We start from the raw sequence: 24,427 nt of genomic DNA, 5'->3' as shown, positions 1-24,427 counted from the left end.
CAGGGAGACTGGCTAATTGCTCCTAATTGCCCCTCTCGACAACAGTCCCGCTGTCTGACATTTTGGGGTGCGCTGCTTTCAATGCAAGCTGACAGCACTGGTAATAGGCTTCAGCAACACCACACTTTGTCACAGCATTTTTGCTTCCAAAAGCTGAGATGCTGAGGAATTTATACTCTGATTTCACAGGCCCGTTAACCCAGCTGTACCCAACAGCAGAACTTTAAGAGGCAATATGAATATTTTGGCATATAAAAGACGACATGAAGGCAAAACAGTAAAGAAAATAATGAATAGCAATAAAATAAAGACTATGAGGGTCAACAGAAGAAGACTACTTAAAATTTCCTGCCAAATTTTATGTTTCAGGTTTAATTTAGTTTTGTTTGTACAACCCATAATCAGGATTCTTTTGGGCCATGAACTTCTACAGTAGAAGTGAGAAACAGACAGGCTTTACAAAAACTAACTCTGCTCTTTAAGCCTAACTTGCAAGAGGCATTTTGAAAAACATTATCAGGGCAAATTATAGAAAGTACATTAAAAAAAAACCATACATTTTTTGCATGTATATGTTTGCAACAGGCAATATATTTTCCAATCATATTTTCATAATCTAAGATACTCTTACAAGCTTATCTCATTCTTTTCATAGTCAAGCATTTCACAAACACAGAATTATACAATTAACCTGAAATACTTGAAGTCTCAAAATAAGGCCTTATTCTTAAAATACAGAAAAGACTGACCTCCTTAAAAAATATTGCTTGTATACTTCAGCTAGAGCTCAAGAGTGGCATCACTGTCAAAGTTAAACTAATTATTTGGTGATGGTTTTTGGGGTTTTTTTTGAGGGGGGGTTGTTAGTTTTGTTTGTTTGTTTGTTTTTTCTTTTTCTTTTTTTTTAAGTGTGTAACATCATTTCTCCTTGGGAATTTGTTCCAGATTTATCTTCACTTACCATTTCTAGTATCCAGTTTCTGGATATTCCTATTATTACCCTTAGCAATTTCAGCTTCTTTATTGCTATTTGTTTCCCTCTTCTGTCTTATATTTCAGGGATCAGTTTCACTTCTCTTAGATGGCAACTGAATGAATGAACACAAACATACCCCTGGTTGCTCAGGAATGATGTTCCCTTTAAAAATGTGACTCCAAAAATCTGTATTCTAACATTTTCTCACCTATCCTTATTCCCATTCACCTTAAGTATGGGAACCCATTACCTCAGAACTCAATTAGAAGAATTTCTAGTAAAAGTATCCCACACAAAATACAGAAACGAATGCAGTCCTCAATATTCAACATTCTTAAGAGAAAGGTAAAGGATACCCATAATCTTTAGAAAATCATGACTGATCCATAATCTGAAAAGATTGCAAGAAAACTTATACTGGTATTTTTATGATATATCTGTTACGTAGTCCTTAATGCTTGATGGAGAGTTATCTATCATTTAAAAAAGGTATTAAAGCACTTCTCAAAGAAAATTTCTATTGGACATATTTCTATTACATACATTCTCAAATTATATGGATGTTTCTAAGGGATTGTTTTGAGATGGTGGAGCAGCCTGCTAACAGATTTTTAAAACAAAAAATACAATTAAGTGATATCAAAGTCTGTAAGTAACCTGCAAAATTCTAGGTGGGTAACAGAGCCTACGTCATTTTGGTGAAAGAATTCAGTTCATTAACTGGATTGATGTCAATGAACATCTTTCTTTAACTGCTATCTGCATTTAATCTGATAAATAACTCAAACCAGTCACATTTTATTCTCGAGTTTTCAGTTTTCTTGCTTAAATTACAAGCTAACGGCAAGTAATGTTTTCTGTTAGAGGAAAAAGTTATATCAAAAAGCTTTTTGAACTGATTTTTGTTATAACGTTAATTTCTGGATTTTGGATTGGGTCATAAGTTCAAATACACCCAAAAAATCACTGAAATAACTGCACAAGAGAGAGGTCTATAGTGAATTGTCACCTCAGAAAGAGTGTGCAGTTAATGCAGTACAACTCCTTATACAAAGAGTGCACTACTAATTTTTTTTCATTCAACTTCAGATAAGTGAAAAACAACACTAGTTATGCCCACTTATACAAAAAAAAAAAAACCTTGAGAATTAAGCATATTGGTAAAAAGGAGACTATATAATTAAACACAATTAATTTAAAGATGTTCCATCAACATGTATGAAATAAGAAGCACAAAAACACTTGCAGAAACATCTGCATAAATTTTTATCAGTAATCATACAGTCCTTGCCATGTATATAATTTAAATTATTAATCTTTAAGTGAGGAATTACTGATTCCCATGTAACACCTGTAGACATAAAAATTCTTTTTTAATGTATCTTTAAATACTTTTTTAAGGATGTCTTGGCTTACTTATAAAGTACTTCATTAAAAACTTTAACACTTTTTTAACAGATAGCTAATATATCTAGACAGTTACAAAAATCATGTTGACTGATGTCACATTAAATCATCCATGCTATACATAGTTCTGTGGATTTAGACCCAATGCAAGCCCTTTATACTAATGGAGCTGAGAACAATTATTTGGTTACACAGGTTCAGAAGCTTAGTAAATCTCTATTCAGGAAGGAGCCCTTTCCACCTGGTGACGTGCAAGGATTCCATGTTCTGTTAACAAGAACGTACAGCTAACATTTTACAGGTAGTATTTCAAACTCTTTTCTAAAAGAATCATGCAGAATGAATCACCTAAACATAAATGAACATATTCTATAATAAAATTAATACAAAGAGATAAGATTTCATATGTCTTACATCAAATACATTCAAAAGTATATTTTGTAAAAATTTTTTTTACCCAACTTTGAGAACTAATTATCGCTCAGCCTTTTTTCTTTATTTCTTCCCACACTCGTACATTAATAATCAAATCTAAATTTTTGGGAGGGAAAAGTAGGAAACTGCTTGAATTATTTGATGTCTTTTGCTATATTGTCTAAGATCATAATGGTCATCAAAAAGCAATTACAGTCACTGTAATCTTACAGTTAAGCTTAACATAAAAATCTCTACTAGCCAAGATGCAAGATATTACATCTGAAACTGCAAGGAAGCTGTCTAGAGGAAATTGTGACTGGTTGTCATCAAGAAATATCTAAACACTAGATGACTATTTGAAATGTCAAATTGCAAACTGTACAGCAGGGATCTCAATAGTCAGGATCCTAGATTTAGAAGTCTAACATTTAATACCTCTCTGATTAATATACCTCTAACAGACAGAAGTAGAAAATAAACAGGGAAGGTAGAAAAGAAAAGATAAAAATAGACAGAAGTGCCATTCTCCTGAAAAAATAATGAAATGAAAAGTCAGTTACCTTTCCATGAATGCTTCAGAAGAATAGCGGTGCAGAGCAGCCAAAGTGGTGACACCATGTAGGCCAGAAGCAAGAACATGCAACATTTCCCAAAACAGTGAAAATAAAAGATTCAATGACTCACCTAAAATATTACTACACACACAACTGTGCAGTGAAGCCAAAGTAATCGCTGTTGCCACCTGCCACATCTTTGCTGGTTGTCAGTCCCTTCACCAAGACAGATGAATGAGTCACAGCCCAAAATTTAGAGTCTTTCCATCACGCAGGAATTCTTTTATACATCAAGGAATTCAGTTCAGTCAAGTCCTTGGCTAATGACCTTGGATCTAGCAGAGACATTGTGAAACCATAGGCAGAGGTTTAAAAGGACCTCACACACAACCACTCTTCTGTGACACGTCTCCATGGACAAGGCCATACCATTCTGCACCATATGGAAAATGCAGAGGTTGAGCTGGAAGTCTCCTTCGAGTGAAATTGTCATCTTCAAACCTTTTCTGTTCCTATCAGCAATTCACTACAATAAAAATGAATGTTTTTGTATGTGTCTTTCTTTTTTCTATGAAAACTGTTTTAAGACTCTGATCATGCCGCAGCTTATTGGTGTGTGTAACTTGACACACAAGTCATAAAATTAGGTCTTTTTCTCAAGTTTTCAAGGAACTTAAATGGGGAGAAGCATTTATGACCCATGGCAGACCAGTGAGCAAATGAGCTAAGAAGAAAAGTCAGCTTTAGAATGAATGAAGATTTCCAGACTTAGAAAAAAACAATACTATTAGAATTCTCAATCAATCAGTTATATATTTTGATAAAAGTAAACCTAAATATTAAACCACATGCTTAATTTAATGCTCAAAGAAAAAAAAAAACTGTCAGTCAAATGTAAATACCAAAGCCATAATTTGAATGGGCTACTAAATAGCTTAGATTGTTCAAGAAATGAGAATAGGGAAATTATACTGAATCACAGTAATATGAAATACAAATGGTAAGTACACAATGCAGCTTCCTAACTGGTCCTATAAAGGCAAAAGAATGGGGATTTTATCATGCTTGGCTAAAAATTAAGCAATGTGAAGAAATAAGACAAATATGTGAATTTTAAATTAAGTTTGAAAACATCAACTTTGATAAAAAAGAAAGAATATAAAACAGTAGAGTTCTAAAATTTTAAATTATGACAGGAAGATTCTCGGAGCATAATCCATGTCCATCTGGAAAGCATCTATAACAGGACAATCCTACGCTGGTAGAATTTATCACATCCATCAAATCAGAGCTCCTATCTGACTCAATTTAATATGTCCTTGAAATAATGGAAGATCTGCAAGAAAGTCACACAACTGGATAGAAGTTAATTATTGAAGTGGAAAATGAAACCTACACTTCAGATTGAAAACATTGACTAAGACTCTTAAAATGGGTAATTGTTCACTTCAATTAAAACATTTGTGTCTAACAAAGTCTGATTATGATGGCAGCAATGACATTTTAAAGTAAGCATTTCTCATGTATTTCAGGGTTGGTTTTTTTGTGCAGACTGAATTGCAAAGCAATTCAGCATAAGCAAATCTGTCAGGCTCTTTAAAACTGTAAGTTTTAATTGTTACTATATAGAGTTGTAGATAAGTGTTAGTCTAGTAACCAAGCCCAGTTATGTTCAGACCTTTAACTCCTCTGAAATACAAAAGGGTAGAGCGGCTCCTTCCTACTTTCCAAATGGACTGTTGAATTATTTTTCCTTATTTGATCTCAGATTAAAAAAATTCAGAAACACAAAGAGAATACACATATGCAAATGTTTTGAAAAATCAACTCTTTCCAATACAAGCAGTCAAAGAGATCTTACTGCTTTTCAGGAGTATAAGATTTCCTGTACATTCCTGTAAAGTTAAAGACTGAAACTTCACACTAGCATTACAAAGTTTATGTCTCCAAATCCTGGTATAAGTTCTGTTTATATTTTAAGAGGAAGCATATAGGGACCATGCTTATTATAAGAGTTACTGGAGAATGTGGATGAATCAGTAAAACATCAAAATCAGTAATAGCTATAATAAGGCACCTTGTAAAAAGGAAATATTTAAATGCTATTACTTCAAATGGGAAAAAAATTCTTGTTAAATTAGCATAGAGAACCATGAGAAAAATCAGGGAACAGAACTCATTTCCAGGGAAGAACTTTACACAGAAAGAAGGCCACTCTTAACAAAGAATGCCTCCTGGAGCCTCAGCTACACAGTTGAAGAATTACATTTAAAATTCATTATTGTCAAGTACCAAGTGGAAATGTAAGAAAACCTATGATTTTTATATCCAGGCCTTTAAACTGTTTCATATTTATAGGTAGAAATAAGCCAAAATCACTCAAACTTTAGGTTTTCCGCAGAACCCTAAACTGAAAAAGCAGAAAATTAAATTATGATAAAAGCAGTCTAGCTGACATTACCCAGTGAAATACAGAATCTATTCCTATACTTTGGGTATATGTTATCTGCATTAACTAAAAAAAGTGATTATTTTATTTTCCCAGCATGGTATCTAAACCAGATCTACAATAGATGTAAATTACTATGAAGTGAATGTTGTCTACTTGTAATACTTGCAAAGATTCAAAGATTAAATTATGTTGAAAATGCTTTTTTTTCCCATACTTTTGGGATTCTAGTTTTGTCCTTCAGTGAACTAAATACCTTTGTCTTTTATTAAGAACCCTTTCTCCTTAAGCTGAGCAATTTGCCACCATTCAAGACTGTGCAGAACTGTTGAAGAAGAGGCAAACAGGAGTAGATTAATTTAAACAACAAAGGAGAAAAATAGTCCCCACAACTTCAATCCCCAAATTCCACCCTCCAGAAAAAGCAGAAGTGACACATACAGATCACCCTCTTCAAAATCCCACTAGTCTTCCAGCAATGGATGCTGCAAGGAAATGGTGCCTGATCCCTTCTGTTGCCTGGCAGCTCCTCACAAACACCGTGTGTAACATGTGCTGTGCTTCACTGCTTTGTATGTAATGTGGTGCCAAAACTGGGCAAGGCAAGCCCTGCTCCATTCCTTCTAACTCCAGCAATGTGCTCCTGCCACTTACTTTGGATCAAACCTAATGAATTGGTTCAATTTAAAACTAACTCACATAAGCACTGATTTGCTTTCTTATGTAAAATCACTCCACTGACTTACTCTAAAGCCACAAAAGCTGCTAAATCTGAGACAAACGAGAAGGAAATGTGCAAAAGGTAACAGGAAGAAAGAAAAAGAGAAAATGAGATTACCCCATTTAGCAACAGTTTGCAGTTCACTATGACAGTCAAAATACAAAGCTGCTGTCTCAGGAGGCAGCTCCACAATAGCTTAAGCTGCTCCAAACTGAGGCTGTTTTTCCACTGACCCTGGTGGAAGCTCCACCAGTGGCGCTAGTGGAGCTCCACTATACTCCATTCTCCTGTCTGAGCACTTTGAAATGCCACCACAGGGTTTTGTTCTGTAAGCACTGCTTGTGGTACCCTCTGCTCTGGAAAAAAAAAGGATTTCTATTAGTGAAGAATGAAAACTTAGATGCAGGGAAGCTTGGTCTTTAGAATATTTTAAAAGACAAAAATACTGTATGTTGCTTGCATATACAGATTACTTAAATGTATAGACAGACCACTGGGAGGAGGTCAGTAAACTGCAAGTGGCAGCACTGCAGGGTTTGAGTGGTTTTGGTTATTGTTTTTAACAGAATCGGTTTACATCAGAAAACCCATTTCTCTAAACATAAAAACTTTCATCCTTTGGTGGGAAAAGAGAAAAAGTGCTCTCATGCTTTAATGATTTCATGAAGATTATCTATATTGAATGCATCATATCTATGAATTTATTTTACTTCTGAATGAAAATACAACTTTAGATCTATTGCCTAATATGTAGCATGTAGTACTGTCCTTTATACTTCTTTAAAGTGGCTCAGTATTATCAAAAAGAAAATACATTTGGAATTTTGATTCAGTAAGAATTCTCATTTCTTGTTAGTATCACTCGTTTTACAAACTCATGCTCTCAAACTATAAACTTTTAAAAAAATCATAGAAAGAGTCTGAGATACAGGTATCCAGAAGTTCTGCTTTGGCCATGGTTTTTGACACCCCTATACCAAACAGATCAGATGTAGTACATCTTTATTTATACAGTCCACAGGTTTACCCATAAAAAGTAGATGCTTAGCTACTAAATAGTAAAAATACCAGTAAATTAAAAACTATATATTAACCAGATTCAAAAATATTATTTATATTTTAAAGAGTTACATTGCTGTTCATATTGGAACCACTGAAGTTCACCAATTTTGAGAGTTCTATAAATATCTAAATGATCAGGGCATGCAAATAAAAATAATATAGAAGGACAGTGGAGAGAAAAACACTGGAAAACATATAGTCAGTACTGTATAAATCACTATTTTTAGCTATTCAGTTATTTCAGATTTCTTGCATTACATTTAAAAATGCTTCCTGAGAATAGGTGTCTCAATTCTTATGACACATATTTAACAAATCTATTCATGGAAATCTTCCATCTGTTCTGAAATGAATAAGAATGTTACTATAATTGTTTTAGATCTACATGAAGACAAATGACAGACCAACTGCTGTAATGGAATTTTTAATGAAATGTTCACATTTCTGGCTGACTGGGCACACTACTGTGATCTAAGGACTAACAGAAAAAGATGAAAATTCCTTAGATCTGTCTTCATTGTTCAGGCAGAATTATCCTGTCCTGTACCTATCTGTAAATGCTTACATTCAGAAAAGTCATCTGTTGCACACAGTAGATGATGTAGTCTCTTTCATAAATGCTTTGTCTTCTCTACAACACCATAGCTGTATGTATTAATAGAATACTTAACAAAAGATAATCTGCCACTAGAAGTATACTCTAACTTTAGAGTAGACTTTCTGGCATAATCTGGTATTTTATTCTGTATTTCACACAATTCTATTCATTTAAAGTATCCCTATTTAATGGAATCATGAAAGAAATCTCTATGTTAGAAAACTGAAGCCTGATCTTCAAAAGAACTCCAGTTTGGCTACCTAAATTGCAAGATTTTGAGAAGTATTTAGCATTCTGTAGCTTACTAGAACAAATAGAAGCTGACCTCAAACTTTTGCTACTGAAGTGAGCGTTAGGAATTTCTTTTCACAAAACAAGCTTTAAAATTCTAATCACCAGGTCTAAATCTTTCTGAAAGATTAAAGCAGAAAAAAACCCCCACAAGTACTCACTCAACTGTGATTTGCCTAATTTTCCAATATTTTTAAAAATATTGATAAGAGTAGTATGTAAAAGAAGGGCTAAGGAGTGGAGACTTCTAGTTTCCAAACTGAGTTGTGCCAAATAATCAGCAGCATGCCCATGGCTAATATGATTAGGATGAGAAATTAGGCAGATATTGCGGTTCAAAATGTGTTCATTTTGTTCCTTTTTCCCTTAAAAAAAATCCAAACAAAAAACCTTCTAAGGAATGTTAGTCTAGTCTGGCCCCAATAGAACCAACAGTAAAATTTCCATTAATTGGAGAGAATCTCATCCACTGTCTCAAACTGTAAAAGAAGTTGCTGTCCTTGTCTAAGCAAAAATAAAAATGTGCCCATTCCTCAATGGACACAGCTCGTACCTTACAGCTCATTGTGCTGGAAAACCTCATTGGCTTGGAGCTGATGCACACCTGCTTTTGTGCATGGTGTCCTCTGGCACGGACAGGAGAGAGATGGGAGCAGTAGCCTTGTAAGATGCAGACAAATTTACCTGAACTTCACAGACACACCCCCACAATATATAGGCTAACATTCCTTCAGAATATACATATTAGTTTAGAACACACTAACAAGAATATAAATAGAGCTAAGGATATCTCCATCCCTCCACACCTGTAACTTTTGCAGCTATAAGCTGTAACAAAAGCAGAATCTACTCTGATGTAACACACCATGCTCTCACACTTTCCACTGTGAGTCTTCTCATGCAAGCCTGCTTTTCTATAACAATCTCAAATTTGCAGCCTGACCACTTGTGCTCAAAAGTCAGCAGCAGTTTTCTTTAACTATAATACTTGAGTTCAGTCTTTCCACTCCAGTGTCTGCTGTCCCAGTGACCTCCATTTTTATTTCTTACTTTCCAAAAAAAAATCCCAATGAGGATCTTCTTGAGTGGTTACGGAATTTATCTCTCAGCTTCAAAGCAAAACTAATCGTATTTAAACCACTCCTAATAGATGTTTCTCTAACCCATTTGTGAATGTTACCACTAGTGGAGATTGCAGTACCTCCCCAGGCATTCTCTTTTAGTGATTCATATTTAAAATATTTTCTTTTTTTTTTTTCAAATGTAATTGTTTACTGCTGTAATTTATGCTCATGGTTTCTTGCATTCTTCATAGCAGACCTTGAGAAAATTTACTTTCTTCACATTTTACACTTTTGAACTCTTATCATAACAGATCTGTTTTGTACAGTCTTTTTAACCCCAACTTACCTAGGAAGAAGTGCACACAATTTCAGATAAGAAAACATAGCAAGACGAATATATTTAGAAAAAAAAAGTAGATCCTATTTTGGACCTACTATCTTTATATCTATGATCATATACAGTAAAACATTTTAACAATGGTCATTTATCATGTTCCTCAAGAGAACCAATAAAATGCAATGAATACACATCCTCTGATGTTGCACAGGTACAAAATGTATAGTTTGTTTACAAACTAATATTACTGAATGTAAAATGAAGCAACATTTTAAAAAAATATATTGGTAAAGGTCCAAAGTTTACATTTTCTAAAATATTAAGGTCATGTTTTATTTACAGACCAGCGTTTGAACAATTACTGGCATTTAAAGATAACTGCTTAACCTGATGAATACATGAATAAAACAAAGCTGTAAAAAAAAAAAACCTAGACCAAATAAAAACCCCTCAGTAACTGAAGTTCCATATAACAGTTCCAAAAACACTATTTTAAATTTCTATTTAGAAAAGCAAGATGTGATCTACCACACAGTAACTTATCAGAAACTGGTCTAACACTTTGATATGCTATAGTTATCGCAAGTGACCAATGTTTCCAACCATGTGCCCGAGTGTGTTTTTTGCCCATTCCAACTTCAAATGAAGTTTTCACAACAGCTGTATTATTTACAAATTTAAAATAAAGGGTTGATATACCTTTGGATTGCATTGCTGCTGTTACTGTGCCTTCTCTTGATGACCACAAGTAGCAGACTGCAATCCAAAGACCACTTATTTTCTTGACTCTGTGAGTTAACTATTGTTATCAGCATGTACCCCAGCTGGTTAAAAAAAAAATAGACTAAGCAACTGACGAATAGTGAACACTCACCCAGGATCAATTCTGACAGAACTCACTCACTGAAGTCCCCCTCTTGATGAGGGGTGGTGTGTCAAAAGGTGGAAGCTTTTAAACTTGAACAGGACCTATGAGCTGTATGATCCGCCACGACACAAACCCCAGCTGAGCCTGCGGGCAGGTATGTGACACCCTTGGCTGCAGCTTCAGGAGTCTGGCAGTGACACCTGGTCACCTGCTCCTGCAGATACTCCTCTGCCTTCACTGTGCTAGGTTAGGTGACCTGAAGTTGCATAATAAAAAAACCATCTCAGGCTGTATTAGCTTTTACTGATTTTTACTGGGTTTGAGTAAGGAGCATGTCTCCTCCATGCTCCACCCTTTTTCCTTTGTGGCCCAGTCCCACCTCTGGGGCCCTGTATAAAAGTGAATATAAAAACAAATGAGGCAGACATTTTTGCCCACAAAAGGGACTGGTGAATGCCATGACATTTCTACTTTGCCAGCCAGAATCCCTGTGAATAATGCAGTTTTTTCAATAATGCAAGTAATTCATTAAAACTTGCCACCTTTATAAAAATAGGAGGATATCTGAGGGAATGGAATAAGAAGCAATTTCATTTTGATTACCATCCTCCTTTACACTCTCTTGTACCATCCTACATTAGGTGAAAAAAGGCAGAATTAAAAAGCTTAGGGATTCAGTGTATGCTTCTCATAAAAATTGTAGGTACAACGCCTAAGAATTATGAAAACCAAATAATTTTTTTCCATGTTTGTGATTTTTGAGATCTCAGCGTTTTCAAGCATAAGTCACTGATTCTCACTGATTGCAATGTTTACATCGTATCCAGTATGGAATACTGGATAAAGGAAAGTATCGGCCAGTGATGATCCCTGCTACAGAGAACTTGATCACATTCTCAAATTAAAGCAGTTATTAGTGCATTATACTGCTAGTGACAACAAAACTGTTTCACATTCTGAGAACACCCATCTCTGAAATGTTTTAACATACCTAACCAAGCGAAGCTATGTATTCCTATGTAACATTCAAATCCTCTAAAAATATGCTTTCTTGAAAAGATTCTCAGTCTAAATGTATATCAACAACAGATTTTGCTCCATTTAATTTCTTATATTATTTCTGATAAAGTTCCTACTTTAGTTTTTAACTACAGGCTATAGTTTCTAATTGTTGCTCTGCTTCAGCAGCCATGGCTGCCGCCTGCAACTGTTCTGTTTCACTCTGGATGGAATTGGCTGCTGTAACTTGCTTTCTTTCACTGTGCATATTGTTCTCGTGCCTTTTTAGGTCAGATGCCTTAGCAAATGCTTTAGTGCAGGAACTGCAGACAAAAGGTTTCTCTCCTCGGTGCCTTCTTTCGTGGTCTTTGAGGTGGGACTTGTGCTTGAAAGCTTTATCACACATATGGCATGCAAATGGCCTCTCATTACTGTGAACTCTTTCATGCTTTTTTAGATCTGGTGCACGAATAAAAGACTTCCCACACACTTCACAACTGTAAGGCTTGTAACCCGTGTGTATTTTCAAGTGTTCTTTCAAATGAGCCTGCGTGGTGAAGCCCTTTGTACACATTTCACAAACAAATGGTCTGTCTGCAGTGTGTAGTTTTTCATGTTTTCTCAAACGCGCTTCATCGGAAAAGGTCTTGCCACAAGCCTGACATACAATGTGTTCCCTGTGACCGTAAAGCAAGTACTCAAACTTCATATCCCCGGCTGCTGTGGTCCATCCTGGTGTCTGCTCATCTTTCACTTCACTTATGCCATCATTAAATGTGAGTGCCTGAGGGGTCTGAGATCCTAAGTCTTTAGATTCCGTTGTTTCCATAGGTTCTACTTCTTGGCCATAGCAGTTTACTTTTCTAACCTCTTCACTTCCCAACTCTTTTAGAATTGCCTCTTGCACTCTCAGAGTAGTGGTTGGTGATTTACCATCTTCCTGACTTGGGGGAGTGCCTTCTACTGTCACATCTGATGGACTGTCATCATGATCTCCAATCTCTTCCACCTCATCATCTTGGGTATCATTAGGTTCCCCAATAGAACGGTTCATTTTTAGACAGTACTTGCTCTTGGACTGTGTGTTTTCTTCAGGACTAGATACATCACGTTTTTGAGAGCAGAGTTTATCAAGAAACCGAATACCAAGGATCTGGCCTGAAGACATCATCAAGTTTACATCCTCTTTTTTAACAGAAATCTTTGCAGTATACATGTAATTGAGAACTTCCTCAAAAATATCAGAACGAAGAAAATCTATTTCTATTACTGATGAACTATCAACTTCAAGTTTTTTGAAAAGCTTTTTGAAGTAGGTACTGCAGGCAGCAAGCACGCACCTATGGGCTCTGAACTTAACATCTTCAACCACAATAGCGATGTCACAAAACTCTCCTTCCAAACGTTGTTCATTCAATGTTTTCAGGAACACAGTTTTGTGATCGTCGTCATTATATTTAATGGTTTCAGACATACTGATGAAAAACTCCTGTAAATTAACAGGAAAATTTTGTAACTTTTATAAAGCAGTCTAAGTCACAAAACCCCAAGAGATTAAGTAATTTCCATAATTTAAAAAAACCCAACTTTTTTTTTGCATAAAATGACCACAAAAAGCCTGTTAGACTGTAAAAGTATTACTCCGTAACTGATTTTAAAATTGTGAATGTATAAAGTTCTTTCTTATGTTACACAATTTACAGCTGTTCAAATCTTCATTACAAAATTGAAAACTTACTCTTTAAAACTCCAATTCTCATTAAATGTATTATCTAACTCATAAGCCATTATTATACCTAAAGGAAATGTTAACACTAAAAATGTGTAGGAAATACTCTAAATAAGTCAGCACGATAAACTAAATTTGAAATATCAAATATAAGCCTTACCATGAACAACGCGGGAAGTTTTCTAAGCAAATGATTATTAAATTAATCTCAGAATGGGCCACCTTCAGCCTGAAAGATGAGAAGATAATAACATTTCAATATGTGATAATATTGATTCCAAAAATTATTTTGAGTGTTAAAAGACAGCATTTTCAATTATTTAAAATTAGATTAAATATATTGTTAAAATACCCAGTTATTTTCTCAATGACACTACAGACAACTGTAGAGGACAGCTCCATGTGTTTATTTTCCTATGGCTACTGCACTTCCCTGGTTCCACTTTCCTGCTACTTAACTTCGCACTAAATCTAAAGGTCTGGAAAACCTCGCTGGGAATCACCACAATTAACGCAGTAACCAACCCATCAAGAAGGTGATCAGTCTTCTGCTGAACCAGAGAGCTGAGCCAGCCTAGCAGAGGGTCTGGCAAGCAGACCAAACACCCCAAAGGACAGAAAACCAGGGACAGGGATGGATGCACATCCAGGACGAGGAAAAGGGATGAGTGTATCAGATTTCCAAACTATGGAGATACCAGAAAACAAAAGGATAATGCAAGACACATAATTTCAAATTATTTAATCCCAACTGACATCTAGTTGCGCCAAAGTAGGAAATGCAATGGAGAGGAGAATTTAATACTTTGGAACAAATCCAGTGCCACCTGGCACAGATCTCCTGGGAATTTCTTCCCTAAATTCTAATTTATCTGTAACCATATATGAAACAGAAGCAGATGACAGGTATGATGACAGGTTTGCAACTCTTGGTGCTGTGTGTTTCCCACGATATGAGAACACCTGGCCCTGCAGGTCTGGCACCTCCGCTAAAGTGTCCCCGGCTACACAGAAAAATTAAAATTAAAGAAAGGGGAAAAAGTACGGGCAAAATTCTTTTCTTAGTCCCAAATAATCAAATTTTAAGATAGCTAGATAGTAAGTCTGTAAATATTTGAAATATACAAAAGGAAATGAAACCAGAAAGCGATATTGTATATATTTATGGGCCGTCTGGTTCTGCTGGCCCAGGAAAATGTATCGGTCCAGCATTGAAGATGGTAGGGCAAACAACTATTTAAATGGGATCTTTTTCGAGTTCTTTGCAAGATGGGAAAAGCTTTCTTCTTAAGCAAGCATCAAAATGTCACTGGCAATAATCTAGCAACAATTGCACCGTGCTGTTAAGCAGTATGTGGTTTTGATGCAATTCTGTCGACACTGAGAATGAATTATAGAAGTAATTGGCTGAAAACAGGGCTGCGGAGTATACAGGGGTGTGCAACTGGCAAAGAACAAAGTTAGTCCTTCGCGAATGGAGCGGGTCAGGCACTCGCCCAGAGCATTTCTAGCTCTGGTTACTTATTCCACTGGGCAATTCACATTTATTCCTCCACACGCTTTTCCCACGGCCGCTACCTCCGCAAGGGCCGCAGGGAGGTGTCTGCGGGGCTGCGGCTGCTCGGGACGCGCTCGGTGCCTCCCCGCGCCGGCTCTCGCGGCCGCCGTGCCCGTGACCGCGGAGGCGCACGCCCGCTCCACGCACCCGCGGGCGCGGCGCAGGCGGGTTCCCGGCGGGGACCGGCCCGGCCCCTGCCGCGCCGCCCGCGCTCCCGGCCCGGCGTCGGGGGCGCCCGCGAGCGCCAGTCGGCGGCTCTCCGGAGCGAGCCCGGCGCTCCCGCCGCGCCGCCTCACGGGGCTGCGCGGGGACGGCGCCCCGCTCCCTCCTTCCGTCCTTCCTTCCGTCCGTCCGTCCGTCCGTGCCTCCCTCCCTCTCTCCCTCCCCCGCTCCAACGGTTCTCGCGCGGCTCCCGCCGCCTGGACGCGGCCGCGCGCCCCCTTTGTTGCGGCGGCCGCCGCCGCCGCGCGGGACCCGCGCGCCCCAGCGTGCGCATCCGCCGCTGGCCGCGTCCTCTTCCTCCTCCTCCTCCCCCTCCCGCTGGCCCTCCCCTCGCCCGCGGGAGGCAGGCGCGCGGCGGCGCCGGGGCTGCTGGCGGCGGGCGCGCCCGCGGCAGCGCCATCTCACCCAGCGCGCGCTGCCGGGGCTGTAACGGCGGCGGCGAGCGGGGGAGGGACGGCACAGGGAGGGGGGGAGGAGGAGGAGGGAGGGGGCGTGCGAGGGAGAGCGCGCGCGCGCGCAGCGCAACGGCGGCCGGGCCGCGGCGCGGGAGGCGCGGGGGAGGAGGGGGGAGAGGGCTCGCGCTTACCTGCCGCCCGCCCGCGCGCGCGGAGCCGCGCTTCCCGGGGGGCGCGGGGGGGCCGCCGCTGCCACTGCCGCCGCGCGGGAGGGGGACGGGGGAAGGGACGGGAAGGAGGGAGGGAGGGAATGGGGGGGGAATTTGGGGAGGGGGTCTTGGGGGGGGGGGGGCCCTGCGCGCGTCTCTCCGGCCGTCACCGCCGCCTCCTGCACGAGCACTCCAGTGCGCGCGCGCGCGCGCTCGGGGAGGGGGGGGCGCGGGGGGTGCGTGCATGCGCGGTGCGAGAGGAGGGCGCGCCTGTGCCCGGGGAGCGCGGAGGAGGAGGAGGAGGAGGCTGGGGCGGCGGGGAGGGGGGAGCAGCGGGGCCTGCGGCGCGCCAGTTCCCATCGCCCTCCCCCCGCTCCGGGGGACGCGCGGCTCGGGCCGCGGGGGCGCGCGGGCCGCGGCCGTTCCCGCCGCGCCTGCGCCCGCCGCGTGTGCGAGCCCGGGGCGCGGGCACGGCCTCCCCCCGCCAGGCGGCGCACGGCGGCGAGCGCGGCGCGGGCTCGGCGGGACCCGCGCGGCCGTTGGGCGGCGCTCGGGGGCGCGCCCGCGCGTGTCCGCGGAGGGGCGGCGGCGGCGCTCGGTGCGGGAGCGACGCTGCCCCTGGTGTGTCCCTTGCCCGCCACCGGGAGCGGAACGGCTCTGCCCACCCACACCCGCCCGCGCTCCCTGGTGCCAATACTCGGGGGGCTGGATTTTAAAAGGCATAATGCGATCGCTAGGAAGGAATAAAGGCTTTTGTTGCACTGCTTATCTCCCTCCTCCGGGTTTCTTTCCAAAAAGCATCTCATGAGATGCTGCTCTGATGGCACAGCTTTCACTGGAATCAGTTGTACATTAATAAAACCTTACAGTGCTTCTGCTAGTGTGAAATGCAGCATGTCCGCTTGGGAAAAAATCGGTAAATACTTGTGTTGGAAAGCACAGCGAATTAAAGAAGTCACCGGAATAGTGGAGTCATCTCCTGGGAGCAACAAATTGACATTTTTCATTGGGTTGATAACTCCTTCGCCTTCCTGGGCTGTTTTCTGAGAGCCTTTCTGTGTAATGCACTGACATATGTACTGGGTTTTGGTCCAGCTGGATCGCTTTGTTTTGCTGGGTTTTTTAAATAACTTTTTCCCACACCCTATTAAATATAATGAAATTAAGTCCCTATTTTGCCTGGTTTATTTTTGTAGTAACATTGGTAATTTACATCAAAAGGCAGAATTAACTGTTTTAAATAAGACAAGGAGTAATGTGTTCAAACAGAGGGGATATTTGGGTTGAATATAGGGAAGACATTCTTCCTTGTGAGGGTGATGAGGCACTGGAACAGGTTGCCCAGAAAAGCTGTGGATGCCCCATTCCTTGAAGTGTTCAAGGCCAGGTTGAATGGGGTTCTGAGCAACCTGGTCCAGTGGAAAGTGTCCCTGCACATGGCAAGGGTGTAGGAACTGGATGATCTTTTAAGTTCCCTTCCAACCCAAACCATTCGATGATTGCATGAAGGCTTTGAAGTATTTCTGAATCCTGTGAAAGACCACTCCACTTTGGAAGGAGCTTCCCTTTTACAATTTCACAATGTGCTATTTCGTTCTTTGACAGTGTCCCAAACACTCCTGCAATAGCCTTATTACTCCTGAGAAACACGTAGCTGCTGGTTTACCTCACTGACCAGCAAATGACACCACTTCATTTCATTGGCACTCTCTTCCTGCTCTGTCTGTGGCTGACAGTGTGGATATGCCTAGCTTTTAGGACCAGGTTCTGCTCTGAGTAATCAGAATTAAACTTGTTCTGGAAAAAAAGGTTACAAAAGTTACAGCTATCCATTTTTTCTCTCTGCTTTTCTGTATCTGGGGCTGCTGCTGAATGTGTGTTTCTGTGTGTTTCAAATTGTATCATTAGTAGCTCCCACTGAGATACTAAAATAGGGGAAGCTTATGTTCAATATCCAGATTCAGTAACTATGGATTGTGGAGAATAATAAAAAAAAATAAAAAATCTTTGTTACTATCTAACTATGTGTGGTGGGTTGACTCTGGCTGGATGTCTGGTGCCCACCAAAGCCAGGGTCAGCCGAGCAGGGGAGAGAAGGTCTGTTGGAAGGCACATGTATTGAGATATAAGGGCAGGGGGGAGGTCACTCACCAATTACTGCTACGGGCAAAACAGTCTCCACTTGAGGAAATCATTTTAATTTATTACCAGTCAAATACAAGTAGAGAAATAAAAGCTGAAACTTAAAACCTCCTTCCTCCACCTCTCCTTTCACCCCAGGCTTAACTTCATTCCCAGTTTCTCTCCTCTCTTCTTTCTCCCTGTCAGCTGCTGAGGGGAATGGGGGATGGGGTCAGTTCACACATTGTCTCTGCTGCTTATTCCTTCTCAGGGAGAGAACTCCTCAAACTCTTTCCCCGTTCCAGCATGGGATCCCTTCCACAGGTGACAGGCCTCAATAAACTTCAGCATGCTCCCCATGAGCTGCAGTTCTTCACAAACTGCTCCAGCGTGGGATCCCTTCCATGGGATGCAGTCATTTAGGTACAGATGGCTCCACTGTGGGTCCCTTACAGGGTCACAAGTCCTGTCAGCAGACGTGCTCCAGTGTGGGCTCCTCTCTCCATGGGTCTACAAGTGCCAAAAGGCTGCTCCAGTGAGGGTTTCCCACAGGGTCACAGCTTCATTTAGGATTCTTCCAGCTCCAGCTGGGGGTTCTCCATGGGCTGCAGGTGAATATTTGCTGCACCATGAACCTCCATGGGCTGCAGGGCAACCAACTCCTCACCACGGGCTGCCCAACAGGGGAAATCTCTGCTCCAGTGCTGAGCACCTCCTTCCCCTTCTTCTTCACCTACCTTGGTGTTTGCACAGCTGCTTCCTTCATATATTCTCCCTCCTGTCTCTCTGTTGCACAGGCTTTGCCCTCACTTCTTAACTGTGTTATCCCAGCGGCACTACCTCCCTCAATGATGGGCTCAGCCTTGGCCAGCAGCAAATCTGTCTTGGATTCTTCTGGCATTGGTTCTGTCAGACACAGGGGAAGCTTCTAGTGCTTTTCACAGAAGTTACCTCTGTTTTCCTCCCCACTACCAAAAGGTTGTCACACAAACCCAGTAGAGTATGTAATATTTTTCATTACATATGAATGTTGCACTAAGTTTTGGAAATGAGACAAAAGGTAAATGCCACAAAAATTCTGGATGACAAGACCTGGGATTGAAAATATGTATTATTGAAGGTGAAGCATAAGAATGAAACCCAACACATCTCCACTAGCTTGTCTGTGGGCTAATATGTGTAGTTATGTCAGTTGCCAAAATCAAGTATTTTTTTCAATTTACTGGAAAATACCATTCTGCAGAAAAAGTGTTTGAATCACGTATCGACTGAAACACTCTTCCTATTAAATTATCCTTTACCCAGCTATCACAGATTAACATTTAAGCTTTGAAATAATTCTGCTGTTTTCCTATCTGATGAACTAGACTGTAGATGCTGTGGATATGTGGATATGGACCAACAGGCTGTTTCCAGACTGTTTGGACTGCAGGGATATCTGTAAGGGAAAAGAGTCCTTTGTAGGATGTGCTTGTTTTGTTTAGAAAATTGTGTAACAGGAGGGAAGAATGACAAGTGCCACTTCATGTAACCATGCATGAGGCTTTAGAGATGGCATGCAGGGAAGACTGAAGCTTCCGTCTAACACTTTCTAAGTGATGACTGGTGTAAAATATGTATTAAGTGTGGATTTCTGTGTGTTTGAAATGGTTGGGTTTATGTCTGTGTGAGTTCCAAATGACAATAGAAACATCATGGTATTATGGTCATTTTCACGTGTTGAGATTATATCTCGGTCTTGCAGAATTGAGCATCATACAAGGACACAGATTTTCCATCGGTCAGATTTCTTGTCAGGCTGAGTGCACAAAAGAAGGTGAAGATACAAATCATCCAGTATTTGTGAAAGGGAATCATAGACCCTGTTAGTATATTTCTGTGTGTCAGCAAGGACAGCAAAGCCTCCTGAGAGTGTAAGTGAATGTGTTAGGACAGAGGAGGGAAGTCGGGGAGCAGATGCTCCTTGCAGTGTGTGTTTCCCATAGCAACCTGGCAAATTTCCCGGCAGAAATTTGCGTGTGAGTTAGTCATGTTTTCGCATCACTTACTCGTGCCTGTATTTTCAAGTATCCCCATGAATGAGGAAATAGTAGAGGCAACTGGGGAGGAGCAGAGCATAGATGATGGAGGTTGGTGGCACAGCCCCTGGCTAAGCTGTACAAATGGGGGGTGAGAGGCCACGCCACCCTCCAAATGACTGAACAGCACTTGGAGCTTGCAGTTTGCACCAATGCCTGAAGGGACACCAGTCCTGTCAAGTGGACCTGATCTGTAAAATCTTACTTAGTACTGTTGTATTCTAAGTAGATGAGAATTTTAATGATATGCTTTTCTTACCTTAATTAATGCTACTACTACTGCTATGGTGAGTCATGTATAGTAATGCCTGGAGACAGATGATTGTCAAGAATTGTGGAAAATAAAAAGATGCGGCTGTGTGAGCATGGCAGTTCACACTCTGTGCATGCACGAGTCATCCCACAGTCTAGTCAGGTCTAGCTGTAATTTGCATAATTGCACATACCCTATTACTGTCCCTGTTAGTATCCTCTCTGTCTCCATGTCCCATCCTTATTCCCCCTACCCCTTTTAGGGGGGTATTTTTTTTCATGTTTTGGGGTTTGGACTCTATTTCTTCAGTATTTTTATCTATTTCTCCCCTATATCTCACTCATCCTCCTATTTTTCCCTTTTTTTTTCTCCTTCATTGACACTTACCTTACTCTTGGCCCAATTCCTTGACTTTGCTGACACCCTTATTTGATTAGAACTATGTGGACAGTGAGTGAAGAAGGATCAATGCCACTTTCCAATGCCAAGTGCCAGAAGCATATAATGAAATTTCACTTTTTCTTCCTTCCCCATGGTGTTCTCTCTGTGTTTCCTTATTTTTGTGCCCTTGTCTTCTTACCTGATTCCTTCCTTCCTGATTCAGTTGTGATCCTGCTTTCTGGTGCTGAAGCTAAGAAATGCTACAGGTAGAGACTTTAGGGAACAGCAGTGTCTACTTTATTCACAGCACCCAATGGAAAGAGAGCACTGAACAGATGTTAGAGGTCCCAGAAAAGAAGAAAGGAGGGGGATATATTTATATATATATTAGGTAAAGATGGTATCAAATGGATAAAAGCTTAAAATTACACATTTGTTTTTAACCCACGTATTTCTTGACCTTTAAGGGTGTAGTATGTAAGAAAAATAGAAAGCTTTTTGGTGAATTAGTTAATGTTCACTTGGTGAGAGCTGTATCTGTGCTTGATTCTTGCCTGTACTGCAGACTTGCCAGCAGTATAACATACTGCTAAGAAACAGCTGGTCCACAAATGTGTAACAGCTTCCTCGTGCCTGATCTATCACAAAAGAACAAATTTCCCATTCACAGGTCAGGTGCATTTTTGATTTACAGAGTACATATAGAACTTGGTGGTTTCAGCCATGTTTCATGTTTCTGTCAGTGTGCAGTTAATAAAAGAGGCTGCCATTCTGTGAATTATTTATGCACTGTCCAGTTTGTTTGTGTAAGTAGGGCACACAAATTTTTTTGGATGAATTATCTGCTGGCATGAGAATGGGCAGAGCAGGGCAATTTAACTCTTTTTTGAGCTAGAGTTGTGGTTACCAAGATATCACAGATCTCATAATGGATATGCGAAAATTATTTTTATTCACATTTGAATTTTAATGATAGAATCATTTCGGGTGGAAAAAGCCTCTAAGATCACTGAGTCCTATTTTTAAGCCAGCATGGCCAAGTATACCACTAAACCATGTCTCTAATGCCACACCTACATGCCTTTTAAATACTTCCAGGATGGCAATTCAACCAGCTCCCTGGGCAGCCTGGTCCAATACTTGATGACCCTTTTACTGAAGATATTTTTCCTAATGATAGAATCATTTGGACGTGGCATAGTCTGCATTTTCTGAAAGGAGCCAAGCTTGCCAAATGCAAACAAGTGTTATTTACTGTGATGTATTTTTTGTTTTGTAAAAAACCCAAGCTTTTATCTTGTGTTTGAATATTGGAAACTGTTCCTCATAATTATGGATAGACTATAATTGAAAAATCAGTCATCTCACAGCTACAGCCCTCAGTCCCCTCCAACCTTATTCTTTGTCAACCTCATGTTTTTTAAAACATTAGATGTTTATTGTTTAGAGCAAGAACAATCCATTTAATTCCCCCATTGCTATATTTGTTAGTCAATTATCTGTAAAAAACCTAAAATCAATATAGAGCATGATAGTTTCACATCACTGGATGACCAGTATTCCTGCATTCATAAACCTCACACAAAATGCCATTAGTAGAGAGGCACATCAGGCTCCCCCTAAAAGACAGCTTTGCCCGCTTCTGGGTGGTACAGCTGCTTGCTTCACTAGCTCATTGCAGGCACTTATCTGCTGACATTTTCCCAAGCAGCTGAGCATATTTTGGCATTGATATCTGTAAAGAGAGGTGGAAAGTTTCGTTGCAGTGAACAAGCTCTGTGGCTTTATGTGTGACGGTTTATGTGCAGCCTATCGGGTTTGCTGCACATTTGCTAATGACCACAGACTTTCATGTTTGAAATGTGTGAGTTTTAGAATGGAGAGCACTTCTGTTATTTTAGTTTGTACATTTTAAGCCTTTTTCAGCACCTTTCTTCAAGGAGATCAGAAAGATTTTATACTGTTAACACCTGCATTTTCAATCTCACTATTGAATCTGAATATTTGCAGAAAGCGTGGAAACAATTTTATGATAATGAAAGTAGTGATCTCTCAGAAGTGATCTCATCAAACAGCTAAAAAAATTAGATAATGGAAGAAGTGTTTGATTAATTTTAATGGAATAAATCAGCCTAGAAAGCTGAAAGAGTCATCCTGATGTCACACAAAATTAAGGAACTAAGGTTTGGCTTTTCAGTTCCATGGACAAACACACGACCTTCATTGCCAGTTATTAAAAGTGCAGAAAAAGAAAGAATAACTCTGGTGTCCATTTCTCTTCCCTGAAGTGACTTTTAATATTAAAGGTGGTAATAGCTGTCTAGGAGGAGGAATTAATTTTTTCTGTAATGTCAGTTATTTAAACCATCTTCCTTCTAATGGCAGGAATACATACAGGAGTAGCAAACACAGAGAGAAAAATTGAAGTTCTTTTGGGTGCTTGCTGTTGCTTATAACCTTTTCCTTTCCAAAGAACAAGCTTTACACATTGCCTTCAGGCAGCTCTGAGATGTGACTCATTTGTAGTAGCAATCAGACTGGTTTAGATATCACTTTTTGCTGATGTTTTTTTGCCACATGGTTGTAGGAATGCTGAAGAAGGTGGAATCTTGTCTAGCAGCCTCAAATGCAGAAAATAAACCAGAAGTAGGAAGGTGAAATCTAAGTTTGGGCTGACACAGATCTAGTGAAGGCATCAGCACCAGCAGGATTCCCCTGGCTGAAGATGGTCTGAACATCCTTGGGTGAAGGACCAGTATTCCTACAAAGGATTCCAACCTTAGAACAGTGGCAGGTGGCAAAGTGTTCCCCTTGCTGTCTGCTTTTCTTCTACTGCTGGTGGCAGGAAGCCTTGTTGTTGTGTAATTTTTTTTCTATATTTAATGTTTTGAAGAATTTAACAGATATCATAAAATAGAATTATTCTCATAAATCTAATAGGTCTGGACCTGTCCCAAAAAGGCTGCATAACTTTTGCCCAAGAAAAAGAATATGTATAGGTATAGATATTTAGATATATATAAATATTTAGATATATCTGGGTAAGCTGAGGCAGGTGTGCATGGTTTTGGTTTGGACTTGTGATGGGTATCAGTCCCTCATCTCCTGTTGAAACACAGCACATTTCTGGTTCCCATGTTCTGAAAGAGGATGAAAAAAGAAAAGGTTTCAAAATTATTTGGAGGGCTGTAAGAGGTGTTTTAGAGTGAGAGACTTCAGAAGTACTAGTTGTTTAGCTTCCTCAACAAGTATGCATTAGGATGACTTGATTACAGAGACTAAGACACTTCATGGAGAGAAAATACTGAGCAAATAAAGGGATCTTTAGTCCAAAGACTTGGATTGTCTGAAGCTGGAAGCTGTGACCATGAAACAATTCAGATAAGCAATGATGCATACTTTATTTCTAAACAGAGGGAATGATTAACTGTTGGAATAAACCAGCAAGAAAACGAATGGATTCTTCATCTCTCAAAATCCTCAAGTGAAAAAATGGATGCCTTTCAAAATTATGCTTAGTCACACCCCAGTTAATTGGCTCAAAGTAACAGCAGCAAGTCACATTGTGTCCTGTTTTATATAGGCTGTCAAATTAGGTGGTTATAGTGTTCTTTTTGGCTTGCCAGTCTGTGAAATATTGCAACTGCCAAAATCTGCATTAAAAGAAAAGTAGTGCTTTGAAGTTAAGCACTCCATGGATAAAGAGGGAAGAATTAAGGTTACTTTAGTAATCTTCAC

The 24,427-nt window shown here is 40.2% G+C and overlaps 1 protein-coding gene across 1 annotated transcript; it reads right to left on the bottom strand.

Annotated features, from left to right (window-relative positions):
• Window positions 1-8,303: 8,303 nt before the first annotated feature.
• ZBTB14 (zinc finger and BTB domain containing 14) lies at window positions 8,304-13,812 on the bottom strand. The gene is made up of 2 exons (XM_063166731.1): window positions 13,633-13,812; window positions 8,304-13,232 (listed from the first exon to the last, which is right to left on the bottom strand). Exons 1-2 carry the CDS (start codon window positions 13,633-13,635, stop codon window positions 11,889-11,891), a joined length of 1,347 nt encoding a protein of 448 aa, XP_063022801.1. The 5' UTR covers window positions 13,636-13,812; the 3' UTR covers window positions 8,304-11,888.
• Window positions 13,813-24,427: the final 10,615 nt, after the last annotated feature.

Source organism: Melospiza melodia, chromosome 1 (genome assembly GCF_035770615.1).
Source record: "Melospiza melodia melodia isolate bMelMel2 chromosome 1, bMelMel2.pri, whole genome shotgun sequence".
Classification (NCBI taxonomy): Eukaryota; Metazoa; Chordata; class Aves; order Passeriformes; family Passerellidae; genus Melospiza; species Melospiza melodia.
This window is presented reverse-complemented; position numbering and strand designations above follow the sequence as displayed.